Consider the following 18,474-nt stretch of genomic DNA (forward strand, 5'->3'; position numbering starts at 1 on the left):
TACATATGATTATTTTAAGCGCATATGCTTCTCTATACATCTAACTCTAAATTTAACGATAATGAAATATTCAAAACAAAATTAGGCGTGAATCATTTATTACATATAATATTATTAATATGAACATAGAATTGTGTATTTTTCACTAAATGCTGTATATCGTCTCTGGAATGTGTCACATTTGCCACCAACTGATGCTGTGGGCACATGGCTTCCAACCTTGACACGTATAACCAGTTTGGCGTTTAAATAAACAAAATATCTTAAATTCCTAGAAACTTAGAGTCAGAATGCAGTTTTATGAACGTGTTCGGTTTATTCTTTTCATCTACAATAATTAACATAATTACGGGCACGTGTGACCGCTATACACAATTATCACTATTATACGATTATAATTGAGATCATTCGGCGCCAAAACACGTGTCCGTTTTGTAAACGTACAATGCAGGTCATTTAAATGAAAAAATGAATAAAAATAAAAAATAACAGCGCAGATGAACTTTTGATGTTTGTCATCAGCAAATGATATATAAAATTTTGGCCTGTATATTATCTGCAATAAACAATTAATTAAAGTAACATTTATAGAAAGGTTTTAGGTCCTCGGATCTTTAGATAATTAATAACAGCTTAATGATCATTTTGTGTACTTATTAATGTGGTAGATAATTAGCACGACAGAGCGGGCTTATCAGCAAGATCGCATGGACCCCTGTCGACACAGACGTCTCGGTAAACAGATGGAAATGGGGATAATGAAGACGTACTTATATATTTCAGAGTATAAACGATTGTTTATTACAAATGAACAACAAAACAAGAATTATTCTCTGAATTGGTCATGTTTGTTATTTTTTAAAGAAGGAATAGAAGAATCTTCTTAATTCTCATGACACCTTTTGTCCATTCCAGCTGAATGAAGCTTATCTTTTTTTTCTTATTTACCTGCAATGTAAACTATCATTGAACAACTTTCTATTTATCAAGACCATAAAAGTACCTTGATAAGTGGTGTACACAAACAAATACCTGTTGTATTTAAATGCAATTTTGCTGAACAATAGTTTTCTCTTGCAATTAAAGTGATCCAGTTTGAATAAGATAACAATACTCTGATGTAACTTCACAAGATGTGTAGCACTTAACGCAATGTACAGTGCATTGTTAAAATCCTGTACCATTCGAAAAGAAAAAATGGAAAAAGTCAAACTGCTTTGATTCACATCAAGGCTACTACTTGTACTAATCAGTATTCCGAATCTAGCCAAGTAAATTAAAATATGATCTTTTTGTATCCTAAATATTATTCAACATTATAATACTATCCTAAAAGGCTATAATATTCAGTGTAAAGTAATAGAAGAAACCATGAATTTTTTTATATCATATTTATTACATCATGCATATTGAAATAGTGACATTCATTACAAAAGAAAACATATGACAGAGTTTCATTGATATGTGCACATCATAGTCTTTTAGCAAAATGTTTAAACACATATAACCAATTATATATCTATAATTAGATAAGAAAAAAAAAACAACAACAAATAAATGAAACAACTGAAAATAATAAGAAATTGGACGGGATAATTCAACTGCATGTATACATTTAGCTTGACAACATCACATTTTTAATTATTCATACATGTAGTTTTGGCTTACACTTGTCTCACAGATCATTGAAACACACTGAATATTTTTCCAATAAAACTGTTTAAACATGTACCTAAATATTTTAAAAATCAAACATACATCTAAATAATTTTCAACAAACTCTTGGCAAATTATCAGAAAAGAATGTATAATTTGTAGAATGCTGCAGTTCAAGCATTCTTATTTTTTGCTGGCAGTGCGTCACACAATTATATCTAACATTTACACTTAGTAATCTATTGTAAGTTTGTATTTAGAAGTAATAAATAAATACTTTATAAATATATATAAACAAATACAAATATTTTTACATAATTTAACAACATTCAACAATTTTAATCAAATTCATATATAAGACAATGTCAGTTTTTTATTTTTATCACAGAACAGTTTTGGTCAATGTTTATTTATCTATACACTCTCATCTTCTACAGTCTTTGAGCTAAGGTTGACTGTAACACGTCGTAATGTCGGCTGTACATGAGGGTATTCCTGGTTGAGACGATCCACGATGGCGCTCAGTGACTGTAGTCTGTCAACCTGCTTCTGATACTCAGACTCTAGTGAAGCCTCGGACTTGCACAGTCTGTGGTACTTGCCATCCTTAGCCTGCTGGTAGTACTTCATCTTCTGTTGCCGTGCCAACAATTCAGTCATATTCTGAAATTATAAAATAAAACATATGTACATTATTGCATTCCTCAAGTGAACCGTCTTACAAAGTAAGATTCAGAATAATCTTAAAGAATAAACATTAAATATGATAATTCAAAAGGATTTTTGTTCAATTAAGATATTTTATTGTTGTTAAAAAATTCCATTAAAATAAGCCTGCCACATGCCTGCCATTTTGTATTGTGAGACAAATGTGTGTCAAAAGCATTAGATTGTTGATAAAAGGTAGATGTTGATAATGGTTTCATCTTGTACAGTTAGATCATCTTGTGAAGGATTAGATGGTATTAGTAGAGTAATGCTATGACATGTTGTTACAACATTATCTGATAATCCCCCACCACATGTTCTGAACAATTCCTAATCCTTTATAAGCTTTAGTAAATTGCATCTTTATAAAAATAAAACATTATCCAATTTTGTTGATAATTTAACAGTACAGGGGATAATTATAAACTTTACTGTAGTTCTATATTAAATAATCTTGACATAAAAATAAATTGCTTTATTGCAAACAATTGTGCAGCTATGTAATAGCCTTTCTCATTAAATGTCCTATGTAAATAATCCCTTTCAAATAAAGATGAGGCTTTACAATATAGCTTTTTTCTAAAAGGGGAACAAAGTAAGTATAGAAAATATAAAGTCAAAACTTAAAAATAAAACATATAAGAAGAATTACAAGAAGTATTGAAGCTTATATACCAAGATCCAGAGACCTTTTTTAAAAAAAGAAAACTGTTTTAGAACCCCAATTATAATCTTTAGAGCATCTTGTTACATTTTGAAGATCATATGTCACAAACAGGGAAGTTTGTATACAATAACATCACTAGTATCTTTTTATCAGATGACATGAAAGTTTCAGCCAATTTGTCAACTGTACAAGACAAAAAGAGATAAAATCTGACATCATTCTATACCTCATGACAGAGAAAAGGGCGGCAATTTTGAATAGACCATAGCAGCAAATCTAAATATCCCAGAGGCATTTTTTCTCACATTTTAAATGGAAAGGTGTCAAAAGTGGCTGTGTTACAGACAAAAATCTTTGCAATGAGACACTTAGAAGAAAGTGATGCACAATATTAACATATGCAATTATTGTAAAATACAGCAGCCTCTAGGTTAACAATGATGGCAGAAATTTAGTTTAAATTTGTTCATTTTGACAGTTAACAAATTTGTGATAATTTACAACAGTATCATTATCAGTACAAATAAACATGTCAGGACCTAATTGTGATTATAAGGTTACAGTTGTGGCACACTTTATAACACCTTTATAAATATTTTATATGCTGTATGCAAATTCAAGATGTGTTTTATTGATTTATTGTCCCAAGTTGTTACATGATGTTTACAGTCAATAATATTTTGTATACAAGCAATCATCAATGTTGTTAATACTGTAAACTTGCCAATAATTGTTCTGTAAGACATTTTCACAAATATTATGACAATTGGATATTGCATGGATGCTATTGTTATAATTTCTGGTTATTCTAAGTTAATGATTGACCTTTTATGATGATTTCATACTTCAAAATAAACAAAAGAATTAAATATTTATGTACACTTAGTGCATTAAATGATAAAGGAGGGTCTCTTTTTTGTTAAAAATAAATGATAAGAGAAAGTAGTTGCAAATGTAAATGACAATATTACTTCTTTGGGGACAAAAAAATCCAATTCGGCTTAAAGCTGGTAAAGAATTCATTTCATTATTAATTAAAACTATTGTAATGTATACATGTTATCTTTTAAAGATCAGGTATATGCTGCTTTATTTTACTAATTTTCTGTATTCAAACATTTTAACAAGGCTTTAGATATGCATCAAAATATTTTTAGAAAACATAATAGGTATATATATAGAGGATATTCAAGTTTTTTCTATAAATACATGATTTATTTTCATCGAGTGGTATGAAAATAAATATTTCATGAGTGGTGGTAGCCACGAGTGAAATATGGTAATTTTCATGCCACAAGATGAAAATAAATCATGTATTTATAGAAAAAACTTGAATTTTCTGTTTATTATGTACATTTTTCTCTTTTTTGCGATAAAATTTGAAAAACTGTCCCTTAAATTTTGTGTACTGGTAGAATTTAAAAGAAAGTAGTCCGGCAGGACACCAGTGAAAATACGGAAAATATGTTTCACTGCAGTGAAAAATAAATTTTTACAGTGAAAATACGGAAAATGAAAATACGCATTTTATTTCATCAATAATTCTCAATATTTCATTTATAAGTATATAATAAATATACATATGTACATGAACCAGCAGGACTTTACCCTATGATGTAACATGATAATCAGCCTGCTGTATTTAAATAATCTGAACACCAGCACAACATAACAGAAAACTACTTAACAGCATCAGATATCTTCAAAGAGCAATGTTGATCAATTTGTGACAAGAGTACAGATAGGCAGACAAAAGCTGGCCAGTTGTTTAATATATGATTAAGTCTGTAGTCAATATTATCTCTATATAACAAAGGGCATCAGATAACAATGAATGAATGCAGCTTAATTTATCAATTATTAACAACACTACTGCCTGCAGCTAGAAGCAGCAGGGGTCAACACAGGTCAAAAATATCCAGCCAGGTAGGTACCAGGTATAATCCTCTATACAGAATCAATGACTCTTTGATGTTCAGTTACCTTATTGATTTAAAAAAAAGTACTCTGCATTATTTGTCCTATACATGTTGAAAAAAAAACCAGCAATAATTGTTTTATATATCAAAACTGTAATTTTATATCAACTTTAATTTTATATGAAATGAATTGTAATTTTATATCAACTTTAATTTCATATGAAATGAATTATTTTACATATAGTATAATTTTATATCAAATGGTGACTTAACCTTTAAAAACATGACTTGGTGTAAAAGATTTGCCATGTCTTGAATTTGGAACAGTTCAATTGACACTTAACGGATTTCAACATCAAAATACCAAAAAAATTACCAACAATACAGAGCTTGGTCAGACACAGACTTTAACTTTAGTCCTTGGTCAGGCTCGCCTGGCTTTATGTAGTTGACAAAGGCTACTATTTTTAATTCCTGCAGTTTCACAGTTTATGTTTGTTTTTTGTTGTTCTATTTTATACTGATCACAAAAGTACAGATTTATATACTAAACAAAAACAATAACTTAAATTGCATTTTTTAAATCAATAATTTTTTATCATCGTAATAAAACTGACAGTCCCTGATTGTTCCAAAATATTCTTACTTTGTAAATTTACATCAATTCAAGAGCAGAATTTATTTCATATTGGGTAATATTTACATAACAAGTCATATCTGAGTTAATTAAACATAAGCCCCTTCTTTATCAACAAAGACAACAAAAGACCAGTAAGTAAATAAGTAAATATTTGCATAGCCAAACTATACTGACATACATATCACACTATGTCACTATTTACCACAGTTAGGCGAAATCATGATGTAAGAGACCGGTATGATAAATTTGGAGGGAAACTTAAATATTCCCATGTGGAATAAAGGGGACAGGTGTGCTAATTGACCGGTCTCATATTTAGTGCTAAAAAGTGATTAAACACCTTGTATATATAGTTAAAAGCAGGTGACCTGTGAACTTAGCTGGACATCACACTTTAAGTATAATGATACTTCATATTTCTGCTAATTATATACTGTATATATAAGCAGGGACCTGATTTATCAAGAGATAATATTATATTTGTTTAACACTTCCCTTAAAAGACTCAAATATTTTCAAACACCTAGTCAATTACAAGTAAATAATAAATATATCACATGTAAAACTGTAGAGATTGTTATTATGTTTTGATAGAATCATAGAGTGAATCATTTAAATGTAAAATTGTATCATTATTCTGATTTATACTAAAACTACTGAAAATAATTATGATTTTTTTATTTTTTTCCCCCATAGTTTGTGACCTCTTTTCTATGACTGCTCCATAGCATCTAATTATTGCAATGCCCCTGATCTAGTAAATTAAAGTGTATAAAGCTATATATCTGATGCAAAAATTATTGTTTGAATTTTATAGAAGTATACTTCCAAAATGCTTGTATGAAATAAAAATAGTAATTGATTGCCTTAAAAGTGAATGGCGCATGCACAAAATCATTGCTAAATGGATAAAACCCTATTTAAAATAGCAAAATAATATTTTGTTCCAAAACATTTTATTCTGCTTACGTACATTATTCATGTGTATTAAATAACAGAGACATTCTATCTGTTACAGCTTTTTTGGGAATCAACCATATAATAATGGAACCAATATAATTTTACTGTTGATGAATTTTATTAAAATATTACATAGATATAGATTTATAATCCTTTAAGAAACTCCTAAAAGGAAGAACAGATTTTTATATGAACAAAATGTAATAAAACATGTTCATGGCGGTTTTAAGTATTTAACACTTTATTTTTGAATTGACCATATTCTGCTATAGTATAATCATGCAACCTTCCTATGTCCATCAAATGTCATATTTTTACAGAAAAAGTTTTCACTTTCCAGTTTGACTATTATTACAATGAATTTGTTTACATATGTATGCCCTGAAATGACTCTATTGTCTTTGGTATTAAAACATATCTCATTTATAAATGTTAAAACTAAGCTAAAATTTATTCTTCATATGAACTGTTCTGATGCTCCAAGTTTCTATGATACATGATTTTCAAAGTTAATTTTGCCACCAAAACCGTTATGGACAGTAGAGTATTATTAGGGGCCATCTCAACACATTTACACTCCAATTATATAGTTGAAAGTTATCGCTGTATAGCCTTAGGAAGATAAAAACTGGCATAAAATGTAGCTTGTCATCAAACATGACAGTTAATTCATCTATTATTGACCTAAACCCTCGGGAAATGTGTCTGCTTCACATCAAACAGAAAATTACATAGGGGCAAAATGACCCCTTAAAATATAGCGGCAAATTCAAACAACAGTTAAATCAACAATGACAATGCCTCTTGTGTGTTTACTTAATTTAAGGTTTTCATGAGTCAAAGTCTCAAATGCCATTATATACAATATTATACACAATAAAAATTCTATTTTATACACTTGTTGGTAACTTTTGTATGTACCTGTTTTCTATCATTTTGATACATTATTTTAATAGAAACATTTGTTTATGGGACACTACACATGTTCGGATCCCAAACTTGGCACAATTTTTAAAACATTGATTACATTGTATAATTATTTTCATATACACTAAAATATATTTCTTTTTCTTACAATGATTTCTGTTTAATTTTCAATTATTTAACAATATCAGATACATATAATATGAAAACTACAGTTCATTGTAATCAAGAAAATCGTCATCTACATCAAATAAATTTTAATAATACATGTACATGTAATTTTTTTTTCAGCTCCTTTTTAAAAATTTTAATTTTGCTTGATTTCAGGAGCCAAGATGAGGTATATAACAAATAAATAATAACAAATAAATAATTGTGAACCCTATTTCTTAGTTCTAATTAACTACAGAATTTTAAACAGTGTATCTAAATCTACATGGACAGTCTCTTTGTTATAATTATGGCTTTCATTTTCCTGTTACAATGTGATTTTAGAATTTGATTAATTATTCAATTGACATGGGTGCCCTGGAGCTGTCCTACTAATTTCCCCCTCCCCCAAGTATTGTTTGCTTGACATACACCACATTGTTTCCTTGTTATATCTATTAGAGAAAGGGTCATAAATTTGTGAACAGATATGTATTTGTCAAATTTAATTGCATTCAACAAATTGAGATTTTATTGTTTTTTAAATTGTACAGTTATCTTTAATCTTCTGCTGTCATGATAATGTGTGAAACTACACTCAAATAAAAATGTCATATACATGAATTTATTGCTTGTGAAAATATGTTATGTTACTACTACAAGTCAGGCTATGTTTATTGCTTCATTTAAAAAAAACAACAAAAAAAACAACTTGAATAATTATCATAAACAATTTTAAAAATCAAATTTTATCATTTAGAGAGATAAATGTGGTGAAGTTTAAAGTCGCCAGTCACAGTATTTCCTTAATATGTAAAAAAAAAAACCACAAAAAACACCCTGAACATTACAATAGTTTAATGTTTAAACATTAAGTCACATGAATGGTATGGAAATAATGTAATAAGTTAATGATTAAGTTATTACTTCATTTTCAGGCCATATATACATGTATGTATATCTATATATAGATTAAAACAATGTAATACCTTCTGTTTAACTTCAATCAGTCTATCAATATCTCCATCAATGGAATCGGAGTTACCCTGTAATGACTGTACGTTAAGTTGACCTTGTTCTAGCTGTGAGCTCAGCTGTGTCTGATGTTCACGTAACTGTTGTATCTCCCCATCACATGAATTAGCTTCCTATACAATATACAGGTAATCATGTTAATGCACAATTTAAAACTAAAAATTGCATTCCTTCAGAGAACCAGTAAGCTGGCTTACTAGAAAGGAGTGAAATAAAACAAAAAACGTTGGAGCACAACACTAAATGCCGTTTTCTGGTATATACCAGTCAAGGTGCTTGAATGATTAAATGATAAAATCTTGCCTTTTCACCAGCCAAAATTCACTTTTTCATCGGTTCACACCAATTTCAATACGTTAATGAATGAAAATGTAAAAATCAGTGAAAAAAGCAATATTTTCCTATTTTGTGATAATTCTTTCTGCATCTGGCGGTACTGGTCCAACATTGTAAGGAGTAAAATCCACTAGAAAGACATTTGTGTAATTCTTTCAAATTCACAATAACAACTGGAAAGTTATCGTAAAGATTAAATTACAAAGTCAGTTACTGACTTGTGTATAGTTTAGTTTTGTATATCCTTTGTATCAAGGTTATAAAGCTCAGAAGTGTAATGTGACATTTTTTGTACATAGAATTTCAAATCAGGAATCCATTTAGTAACTATATAAACATACCTGAATAGTTTGTTTTATCTTTTTTCTAGTCTCGTTCATTTGTCGTTCAAACGTTCCCTTTGTTAGCACCTTCTTGTTAATTTTCTGTGAGGCATCACCTCGAGTAACAATTGTATCACGCCTAAAATACAAAAGTAAAATTTAAAAGTTGCTATTTCATTTACCAAAAACTTATAAAAATACCATTCCTTAGAAAAATGTTCTTGTTAAGTTTTCAAAAATATGAGGAAACCCATTTCATTCATTTGTGCAATGTTTAAAATACCTGTAAAAAAAAAAAAATCATAGATATCAAAGCATTCATACAATGTTAAGAGTGAAACAAGAAAAGTTGAGCAAGGTATATTACCTGGATACAGCCTTCTCCATCTCTTGTATCATTTTCTCCTGTTGTTTCATTAACTGGGAGTATCGAACCTGCATACGATGAATTTCTGCTTTCATAGCACGCACCTCACCTTGACCTACTTCAGAATCCACAGCGGCACGAGTCTCACGAGCAAGTTGTGTCTTTTTCTCCCACAACATTATCTGACGTCTTGTTTAAAAATACAATTAAAGTTTTAATATACTTATTTATATATTTACAATCTGTTTCTTAACTATGATAATTATATCACACATGTTACAAATAAAATTCAGTTGTTAAAAAAACTCTTAAATTTTTGACATACAGCTAACATGGTAATTATTTAAGAAATATTATAATTGAAAATAAAATTACCCTGGAAGAAAATTGAACCATTACTAACAAAAGCATAAATGAAGTAGTCTTGTACTTACTCTGCCTCAACTAGACTGTTGAGTAATCTTTCTTTCTCCTCCTTCAGGGCCTCGAGACTTGTCTGTAACTCTATAGACTCATGCTCGTGATCCTTAAATTATACACAAAATACATAAATTCTACTTATCTGAATATACATTTCTGTATTTCAACTATACTAGTGAATGGTTTCATTCAAAGAAAAAGATGTTCATATCAAAGTTTTAAAAACACAGAACTGCACATGCAGTTCCATTTTTATAACTATAATTCTATAACTCCATTTTCCTTCAAAATTCTATCATTTTGAACAATTATGTTTTCCTGTCCATATATTTACCCAAGTAAAATTGCAGATAAACGTAAAGCATTATTCATATACATGTATAAATAAAACCTTAGTATGAAATAACAGTTCACTTATAAAACCTTAGTATGAAATAACAGTTCACTTTGCTATCAAGTTAAAAGTATATACCTTAAGACTAGTGATAAAGTCATTCTCTTTGAGAATGTTGTCTTGTTGAAGCATAACTTGAGTTCCCTTCTCTTTATGTAACAATTTGTTGAGTTTAATCATATCATTCTGCATATTACTGATGCTACGTTCAATATCATATGTTTCCAATCTCTGACCATCTATCTCACCTACATAGTATAAATAAACATGTTAGCAAGTTGTCAAAAATAGCAAGAAATTATGAATTAAGCCTTTAATATACACAAGTAATTTCTATAATGTAAACACCAAATATTGACCATGTGTAAGGAAAATAATAAATAATACCAACAAATTCTTGAAATTGAAATTCATTGCATAAAAGTCTTTCAAGTAAGCCAGCTTAGTGGTTCTCTGATGGAATGTTTATTCAACTTCTAAAAAAAAAAAAAAAAAAAAAAAAAAGAATTGGAAATATAACCTACACTAACATTCAAGGTTGAAAATACATGTACCTTCAGTTCTAGCTTTCTTCTGTGTTAGAATGGTGAGTTGTTTCTTTAGTTTGGTAACATCAACAGACTGCTCATCTTTATCTTTTGCTAGACGTACCAACTCGGTCTGTTGTCTTAACCATAATTGTTGGAGATCTACAATCTCCTGTACACGTGCATCTATTGACTTCTGTAGGGAGTTGATGTTGATCTCCAGAGGTCCCAGTTCAATACCCTGTACATAAATATTTTATATCTTTATACTACATCTATTATATCCACACAATTCAAATTAACATGACTTAAAGGCTAGGTTGCTATGTCAAAAGTTTCTTTTATATACAATAATGTTCAATATTTCAATATTAGGACAGCAATTTCAATCCACTTTTATTTCATATCTACTTTATGCATTCACAAAAAATAAAGGAAATACAGGTTTTACAGATCAATTATATATATTTATAATTGCATATTTATATGATATGGGATATCACTATAAGAAGTTGAAATTATAAAAAAACTTACCCCAGCCTTGGTGATCATCACTTCAAGCTTCTTGTTAAACTGATCAATGAGATTCTGTTTACGTTCAATGATAGCGTTCCTGCGTACAATCTCAGTCTCACTTCTGTTGATGATCTCATTCTGGCGAGCAATCTCATTATCAAGTTCAGCCGAGATTTTCTGCAAACGTTCTATACGAGCTCTGACATTAGAGATCTGCAGGGTATTATTGGATATGTCGTTCTCTACTTCAGCCATTTGAGTTTCCTGTATAGGAAAGTAAGCAATTATTGTAATTACAAGTTTTAACCTAAGTTATTTTCTGTAACAAAATGTCTAAAATGAAAACATGACTTTAATCATAACATACTTATTTTCAAAAAGATATAGATGTTACACTCTTTACACTATTCCCCTACATGCAGATAGGACAATCAAGTGCATTATTACATGAAATATGCACAGCATGAAAAAAAAATGCTTACATATTGTGTGACGTCACAATAGTATATGGGGTCAATAAACCAAATGATGTTAGGAAAATTACTTCTACAGTCAATGTAGTTCAACATATTTTTTATGAATTCTCTTATCATTAGCATGTTATAATGGAAATAGATATTAATTTTTCATGCATTACAATATAATAATGCACAGTTTATCTTTCAAATGCTTTGAAATTAATCAATGAGGTATATCGGCCTTCATGATTATATTTCTGCGCATTTGAACTCGAACCATGCATTATTCGACAACAATGCACACAAAATTGATTTATGTATTTCCTAATTTTATACCAGTTGTTTAGTCAGTTCTCTCTTCTTGCCAGTAAGTTTCTTAGTATATTGAGCAGCTTTGTCCATAGTAAGTTGACTTCTCATTTTCTCCATGATGTCATCTTCCAGTTTGACTTTCTCCAGATATTCCCTCTCTATCTGTTTCCGTAGAGCATTTAACTCATTCTGCCGCAGTGTTTTATCCTGCAAGTCAAAAAGGAACAAAAAATTTACTTACTTACTTACTTTTAATAACAATTGCTTTATTGTACGAGTTCACAAATAAATTGATATTTTATAGCAGTTCAAAGATTTGTACAAATAAAGACAACAAAGGGAAATGAAACTAACAATCAAGCAATTTTGTATAGAAAGGTTATAGAAAGTTTATGAACAAAAATCTGATTCTGAAAGAAATCAGAAAACTACATAGAAAACTTACAGTCATAGCCCTGTTAAGACTCTGTTCAGTCTCGTGAAGTATTCTGGTATAGGTGGCATATTCTGACTTGAGAGCATCATGTTTACTCTGACACTGTGTCAACTGTTTCTTCACTGTCTCTATATCTCTCTCTGTCTTGTTTAATATTAGAGTAAGCTTCTCATTCTGTTCCTGCTCTTTCTGGATAGACTTCTTGTAGCCTTCAATCTCCGTCTCCAGGGACAACACCTTTTGTTGTTGCTGACTGTTTAAACAACATCACATCTTAATATTTTACACACATATTAAAACAAGATTTGTAATAAGAGCAAAATTAAAATGTCTAAAAGGATATAAGGAAGAACATAATGACATCATTAAGATTTATTATCTAAAAAAAACCTTCAGATTAAGTTTTAAAATATGTAGACTCCTAGAGAATGTATTTGATATATTTCAGACAAGGGAAAACTTTTACCATATTCGGCAGCTTTTTCATAATGAAATATAAAATCATTCACATCATTTAACAAGCAATAAATATTAAGCTGTTATCTGCTGTTGATGATATCAAGCAACAATTTACAAATAAGTTACCTAAGTGCTTCCAGCATAGCAGCATGGGCCTCATCTCTTCTCCTCATACCAATCAAACTGCTGTTCCACTGCTGGTATAACTGCTTCTTCTCTAAACTGATTGCCTGAAATATAACAATATGTAACTATTACATGAACCACCATCATTAATATCAACTTATAACTGCATTAAACATATGTACAATATTCAAATGACAGACAACATTTCATCATATTTGATCAACAAACAAAACAATATCAGGTCATTTCCATATTGGCAGTTTTAATGGAACATTTACTGTGTTAAATTCAACTGAACCAAAGTGCATTGCATAACAGGATGATAAAAGATTTGATGATTAAATGTACCTCAATCTCCATATAAGCTTCCATCAACTGTTCTTTGGCTGCTTTAGTTTCCTCCAGCTGGGCAGTGAGCTGTGCTTCATACATGGCAATCTCTTCCTTAAGTTTATCTACCCGCTCTACGAGACGATCTACAAACAAATCCTGCTTCTGTTTCTCTATTTCTGCTTTGGAAACTTCAGTATCAGCTTTCTCTGCTGCTCTTCTCATGATGGCAATGTCAGAACGTACATCTTCCTTGGCATTCTGCATGTAAAACAATCTCAGTGCCAAATTCTCTACCTCTCCTTGTAGTTCAGATGCTGAAACATTAAATAGGGAATTTATATATAAGTTAGCAGACTGTCTATATCACTTAAAAAATAAATATATATGGACATTTTAGACTTTTGATCATATCTGGAAACAAACCTTGTTATCTTACATCAAATATCAGTGACACACATATGAACAGTTTTTCAAAGACAACAGAAGACTCCATAATAACAGAAAGACAAATTACTCAATTGAATAAATCATTGCACAAATTAATGACTTACTCTTTTTCTTTTCTACATTGACATTATACTGGAGATCTTTGTACATGTTTCTAACATCATCTAGCTGTTGTTCCTCCTGTGTTCTAACCTGAGTGACCTCTGAGAACTCGTCATGTTTCTTCTCTAACATCATCTGATATCGTGCTAGTTCTTGTTGTATCCCATACAGATCTACACCGAGATCTTCACGCTCCTTTTTACGTGTCTTCAATGACTCATCCTAGATTTATATAAAAGTGGAAAAATGTTTCCTTCATAAAACCAATTTAAGAAGAAAACATTGCAGCCTTTTGGTGTCATTTAAGTGCTAATTAATATTTTTCCTTTTGTGTTTTATGCCTATAAAGTAATTATTAGAATCAGTTAAGAAATTTATTAAATCACAAATTTCCATTTTTTTTCGCATTTAAAAAAACATTAATTTTATAGTTGATTACATTTAACTTTTTACTTACAAGTTCTCTGAGTTCAAGTGTAACTTTCTCATTTTGCTTGGTAAGTTGCTTCTTTAGAGCAGCTTGAAATCTTTTCATCAATGGCTGAAATAGAAACAGATTTACAATATGATTGCCGTGACTTAAATTCTGTTCAGATAATTTACATTTATAAACAGGAAAGTACAGGAAATAATAATTATACAATATTGCAAATGTATAAATAGACCAGATTACCATTAACTCATTTATATGGAATAAATGATAAAAATAAAATGTTGTTAATGAAATTTTTCTTACATGATCTGGCTCCAGTACAACCATGACATTACTTTCAGCATCACTACCATCATCTGACTCTTCTTCCTCCCCTTCCTCTTCCTCGTCATCATCCTCCGATCCATCACTTCCATCACCATCTGGTGGTCCACCGCCTCCTGCAACCATCATCTGACTAAAGTTCTGCTCCATTGGTACGAAATCATCCTCAATTATATTATCACCTTGACCATCACCTTCACCATCATCACCACCTGGGGCAGGAGCTGAGTGTAACAAAATAATAATTTAAAACAAGGAGGAATCAACTAGTTTTAAATCTTGCAGAATGACTGCTATTTAATAACAAACAGTTTACAACTAAGTAACCTACATCAAAATACAGAGACTAAGGATTTTAATTTGAATGCAGGGCCCTGCCTTCAGCTATAATGGAACTACTTAATCACCTCATCTCACAGCTGTAGACTTAAATTATCTACATTCTATTCTTAGAAGAATACACCAGGAATTGTAAAACGGGCGAGCAATTAAGACTTAGTCACTCACTAGCTTTTCTTCAAGTGCTTCACAAAATTTCCATGTAAAATAATAAACAAAACAAGAGCCGGTTGAACCGGGTGATGCTCCCCGACTAGGTTTTGAACACAGAAAAGTATATCTTTTGTAGTTTCAGAGTTATGTCCCAGAAAAAGTTCAAAGTGTGATAATTCCAAACTAAGGCAAGGTAGAGTTACTGTTCTTTGCACGTCACTTCTACTCAATGAGATCTATCTACCGACTTGCATGCGACACGTCGTCTCAATATGGTGATCATTTCTGTGAAATAGTTGTAAAATCCGACTTCAAATAACAAAGTTATGGGCCGCACAAGATTTTGATGCAAGGTCATGCTGTGACCTTGACCTTCAAGGTAGCGACCCAAATTTTGGCGCGACATGTCGCCTCAATATGGTGATCATTGCTGTGAAATAGTTGTAAAATCCGACTTCCCCCGAAATTTTTTTGGGGAGCATAAAAACTATAATTCATAAAACATTTTGTTATGGATTTTGGTCACCAAGAAAAGCAGTATATAAACTGTCTTGATACTAAAATTGATAAAGAATTTTAATAGAACCCTGCATTTACCTCCAACAGTGTCCTGTGTTTGTTCTCTGGATGCAGATTGTGGTCTTCCAGCACTAGCAGGTCTTGAGCCCTGTCTTGAACCCTGCCTTGAGCCAGCTGAAGCAGGGCGGTCAATAGATTGACCTGTTTCTTCTCTATCTACAACAGGCTGTTCTTCTTGCTGCTCAGTTGTTTGTTCTGGTTCTTCTACAGCCTCTGGAGAAGGTGCTTTATCATCAGCTGCTGAACCACGTCCACTCCTTGCTGCTGAAGGAGGTCTATCAGAGCCTCTTGACTTTGCAGACAAAGGTCTTGATCCAGGCTTTCCGGATGCAGGCCTTGATCCTGGTTTTGCTGAAGTTGGTCTTGATCCTGTAGTATATCATTAAAATGAATGCAACTATAGAATATTGATAAAGTTTATAAATAAAAAGAATAATTTACAAACAGATTTAAAATGACTTCTATTAAAAATTATTTAATGCTGTACCTGTAGCAGATTTAGCTGCTGATTGGGGTCTTCCAGAAGGTGGTCTTTCTGTTGGTGCTTCACCTTGTTCTGCAACTTCATCCTTCTTAGATGCACTAGATGCAGGTCTGCAGAATAAATGATATAATGTGAAGTTCTATTTTGTGTTCTTTAAAACAAAATCATGTTATTTTGCTTAGATTTGCTTTTGAATATATTATTACATGTATATAAAAATTATATTATATATAATGTTTTGCCCGTCATAGATAACACCGTAGTATATTTAAAAGAAATCAAATAAAAAAAATTAAAAAAAATTTTTAAAAATTAATACCTATAAAAATTTTAGTGCATTTCCTGTCCCCGGATTTACTGCCTGTTTGGCCCGGGGGTTTTCCGTTGGCTTAAACTTTTCTGCATTATTTTAATATAGTGAGGTTCGAATAAATGGAAAAGGGTGAATTTTTAATTGTGCCCTTTAAAACAAAATATTTATTGGTTTATATGTTATTGTACAGTATATGTCATTATCAAAGTAAATGAACAGGCATATAGTGATTTTATTTAGTGTTGAAGTTATCTCTCCAACCAGAAAAGTACTTGTCTAAATGCTATTATTTTGATCACTGACTTAAGCTTTGATTGACAATCATATGTGTGCTTTAAAAACATGCAACACTCAATATCAGTAAAATAAGTCAGTGAAAACAAGTCCTTCGCAATAATACAAATGAACAGAATTATTTAGTTCCGCTGTACCCGAGGGCAGCATTTGCCATTGTTTCATTGGAAGCCTTAATACAGGGAAGTAAAACACTGGGTCTGTGAAGCGGGTCTCGGCTTTGGCTTGCCTAGCTATAGACTACATGTGTATATTTAAAGGAAATCAAATAAAAAAACAATTAAAAATATATATAGAATTCTATACCTATCAGTGAAATTGTAATAAAATTTGGCTTCTACCGTTATAAATCAGGGTAGTGGATGATTAAAACAACAACAAGTATTCATTAACACAAAAGCTCAGGTCACAAAACTAAACATAGAGTGAACAAATTCTAAATATGCTCGAGAATAACGACAATACATGTTATGAACATTCATGACATTGGCCAAACCATAAACAAATAACACAACATGCTTTGAAATATTAAGTCAGTGTCTGTTATGTCACAGAAAGATTGCGCTGATTCACTTAATTGTAAATGCTTAAATCATTTTATCGACATAATCTAGATATCTTTAATAAAAAGGCGTAAATATCTAAAAATTCTAAAACCTTTCAGAATCCGCCATGTTGTTTTGTTGCTAGGCAGGAAATAACATTCTAACGCATTGTGGGTAAATAATTGTCCAATGAAATCCTTCGTTACAAAATCAATAAAATAATCGGATGTATTCGAATACATTCGTACCTAAGATGTCCAAGACAATGCGTGCATGAAATCACCAATTTTCTTTGCAGAAAATCCAGCACCAACACTTTATTGCTGGCACAAGTATGACATATTTCTTCAAACTGTTTGTTTTTATTATTATTCCTTAAATGTCTTCGTTTATATAATTTTGAGAAGTTATTAAGAAGAGGACATTCAACGGATTTTTTCCAAAAAATCATAAGCCAATTTACAAGCTATCACTCATGTTTTACTCAACAGAGTTAGCTTTACCGAGTACCTGGGTATCAGTGCTGATTTATCTGTTATGTCGTTATTCAGATGGGACGAGTCCTCAATTACAGAAATGTCAATGTTTGAATAACTTCATCAAACAATCAAATGTGTGTGCTTTACCTAAAAATTTGACAGCTGATTGTTCTTGAATAATATTTAAAGGCTGAAGGTGTGTAAATTAACAAAAACATTAACAGTCATGTAAATTTGTCATGTGAAATAGCCTGCAAATCGACTGTCTGCGGTCTTCAACAGTTTCCAGTCTCGAAAGAATGTGGGGAAAGAGACT

The 18,474-nt window shown here is 30.9% G+C and overlaps 2 protein-coding genes across 2 annotated transcripts in view; one reads left to right on the forward strand and one right to left on the reverse strand.

Annotated features, from left to right (window-relative positions):
* Window positions 1–1,381: 1,381 nt before the first annotated feature.
* On the reverse strand, window positions 1,382–17,889 carry LOC132735973 (coiled-coil domain-containing protein 40-like). The gene is made up of 18 exons (XM_060723019.1): window positions 17,792–17,889; window positions 16,531–16,637; window positions 16,062–16,412; window positions 14,952–15,196; window positions 14,673–14,756; window positions 14,218–14,437; window positions 13,682–13,980; window positions 13,334–13,437; window positions 12,758–13,001; window positions 12,337–12,519; window positions 11,561–11,806; window positions 11,054–11,267; window positions 10,578–10,747; window positions 10,120–10,211; window positions 9,686–9,874; window positions 9,337–9,457; window positions 8,614–8,772; window positions 1,382–2,319 (listed from the first exon to the last, which is right to left on the reverse strand). The coding sequence occupies exons 1-18, from the start codon at window positions 17,806–17,808 to the stop codon at window positions 2,071–2,073; spliced, it is 3,294 nt and encodes a 1,097-aa protein (XP_060579002.1). The 5' UTR covers window positions 17,809–17,889; the 3' UTR covers window positions 1,382–2,070.
* Window positions 17,890–17,898: 9 nt separating this feature from the next.
* LOC132735988 (TBC1 domain family member 16-like) overlaps window positions 17,899–18,474 on the forward strand; it is a 44,334-nt gene continuing 43,758 nt past the window's right edge. The window contains exon 1 of the mRNA XM_060723033.1: window positions 17,899–18,011. The gene's annotated coding sequence lies outside the window, so the exon portion shown is untranslated. The remainder of the gene's footprint in view (window positions 18,012–18,474) is intronic.

The sequence above is a fragment of the Ruditapes philippinarum genome, unplaced genomic scaffold (assembly GCF_026571515.1).
Source record: "Ruditapes philippinarum isolate M1 unplaced genomic scaffold, ASM2657151v2 ctg1381_1_1_1_1, whole genome shotgun sequence".
Classification (NCBI taxonomy): Eukaryota; Metazoa; Mollusca; class Bivalvia; order Venerida; family Veneridae; genus Ruditapes; species Ruditapes philippinarum.

Excerpts from the sequence above, each read along its gene's own strand:
- LOC132735973 (XM_060723019.1), bottom strand. Across the intron at positions 10,748-11,053 it reads GAAGAAAGCTAGAACTGAAG|GTGAGATAGATGGTCAGAGA; the intron begins GTACATGTATTT and ends TATACTATGTAG. Across the intron at positions 9,458-9,685 it reads ATGGAGAAGGCTGTATCCAG|GCGTGATACAATTGTTACTC; the intron begins GTAATATACCTT and ends TTTGTATTTTAG.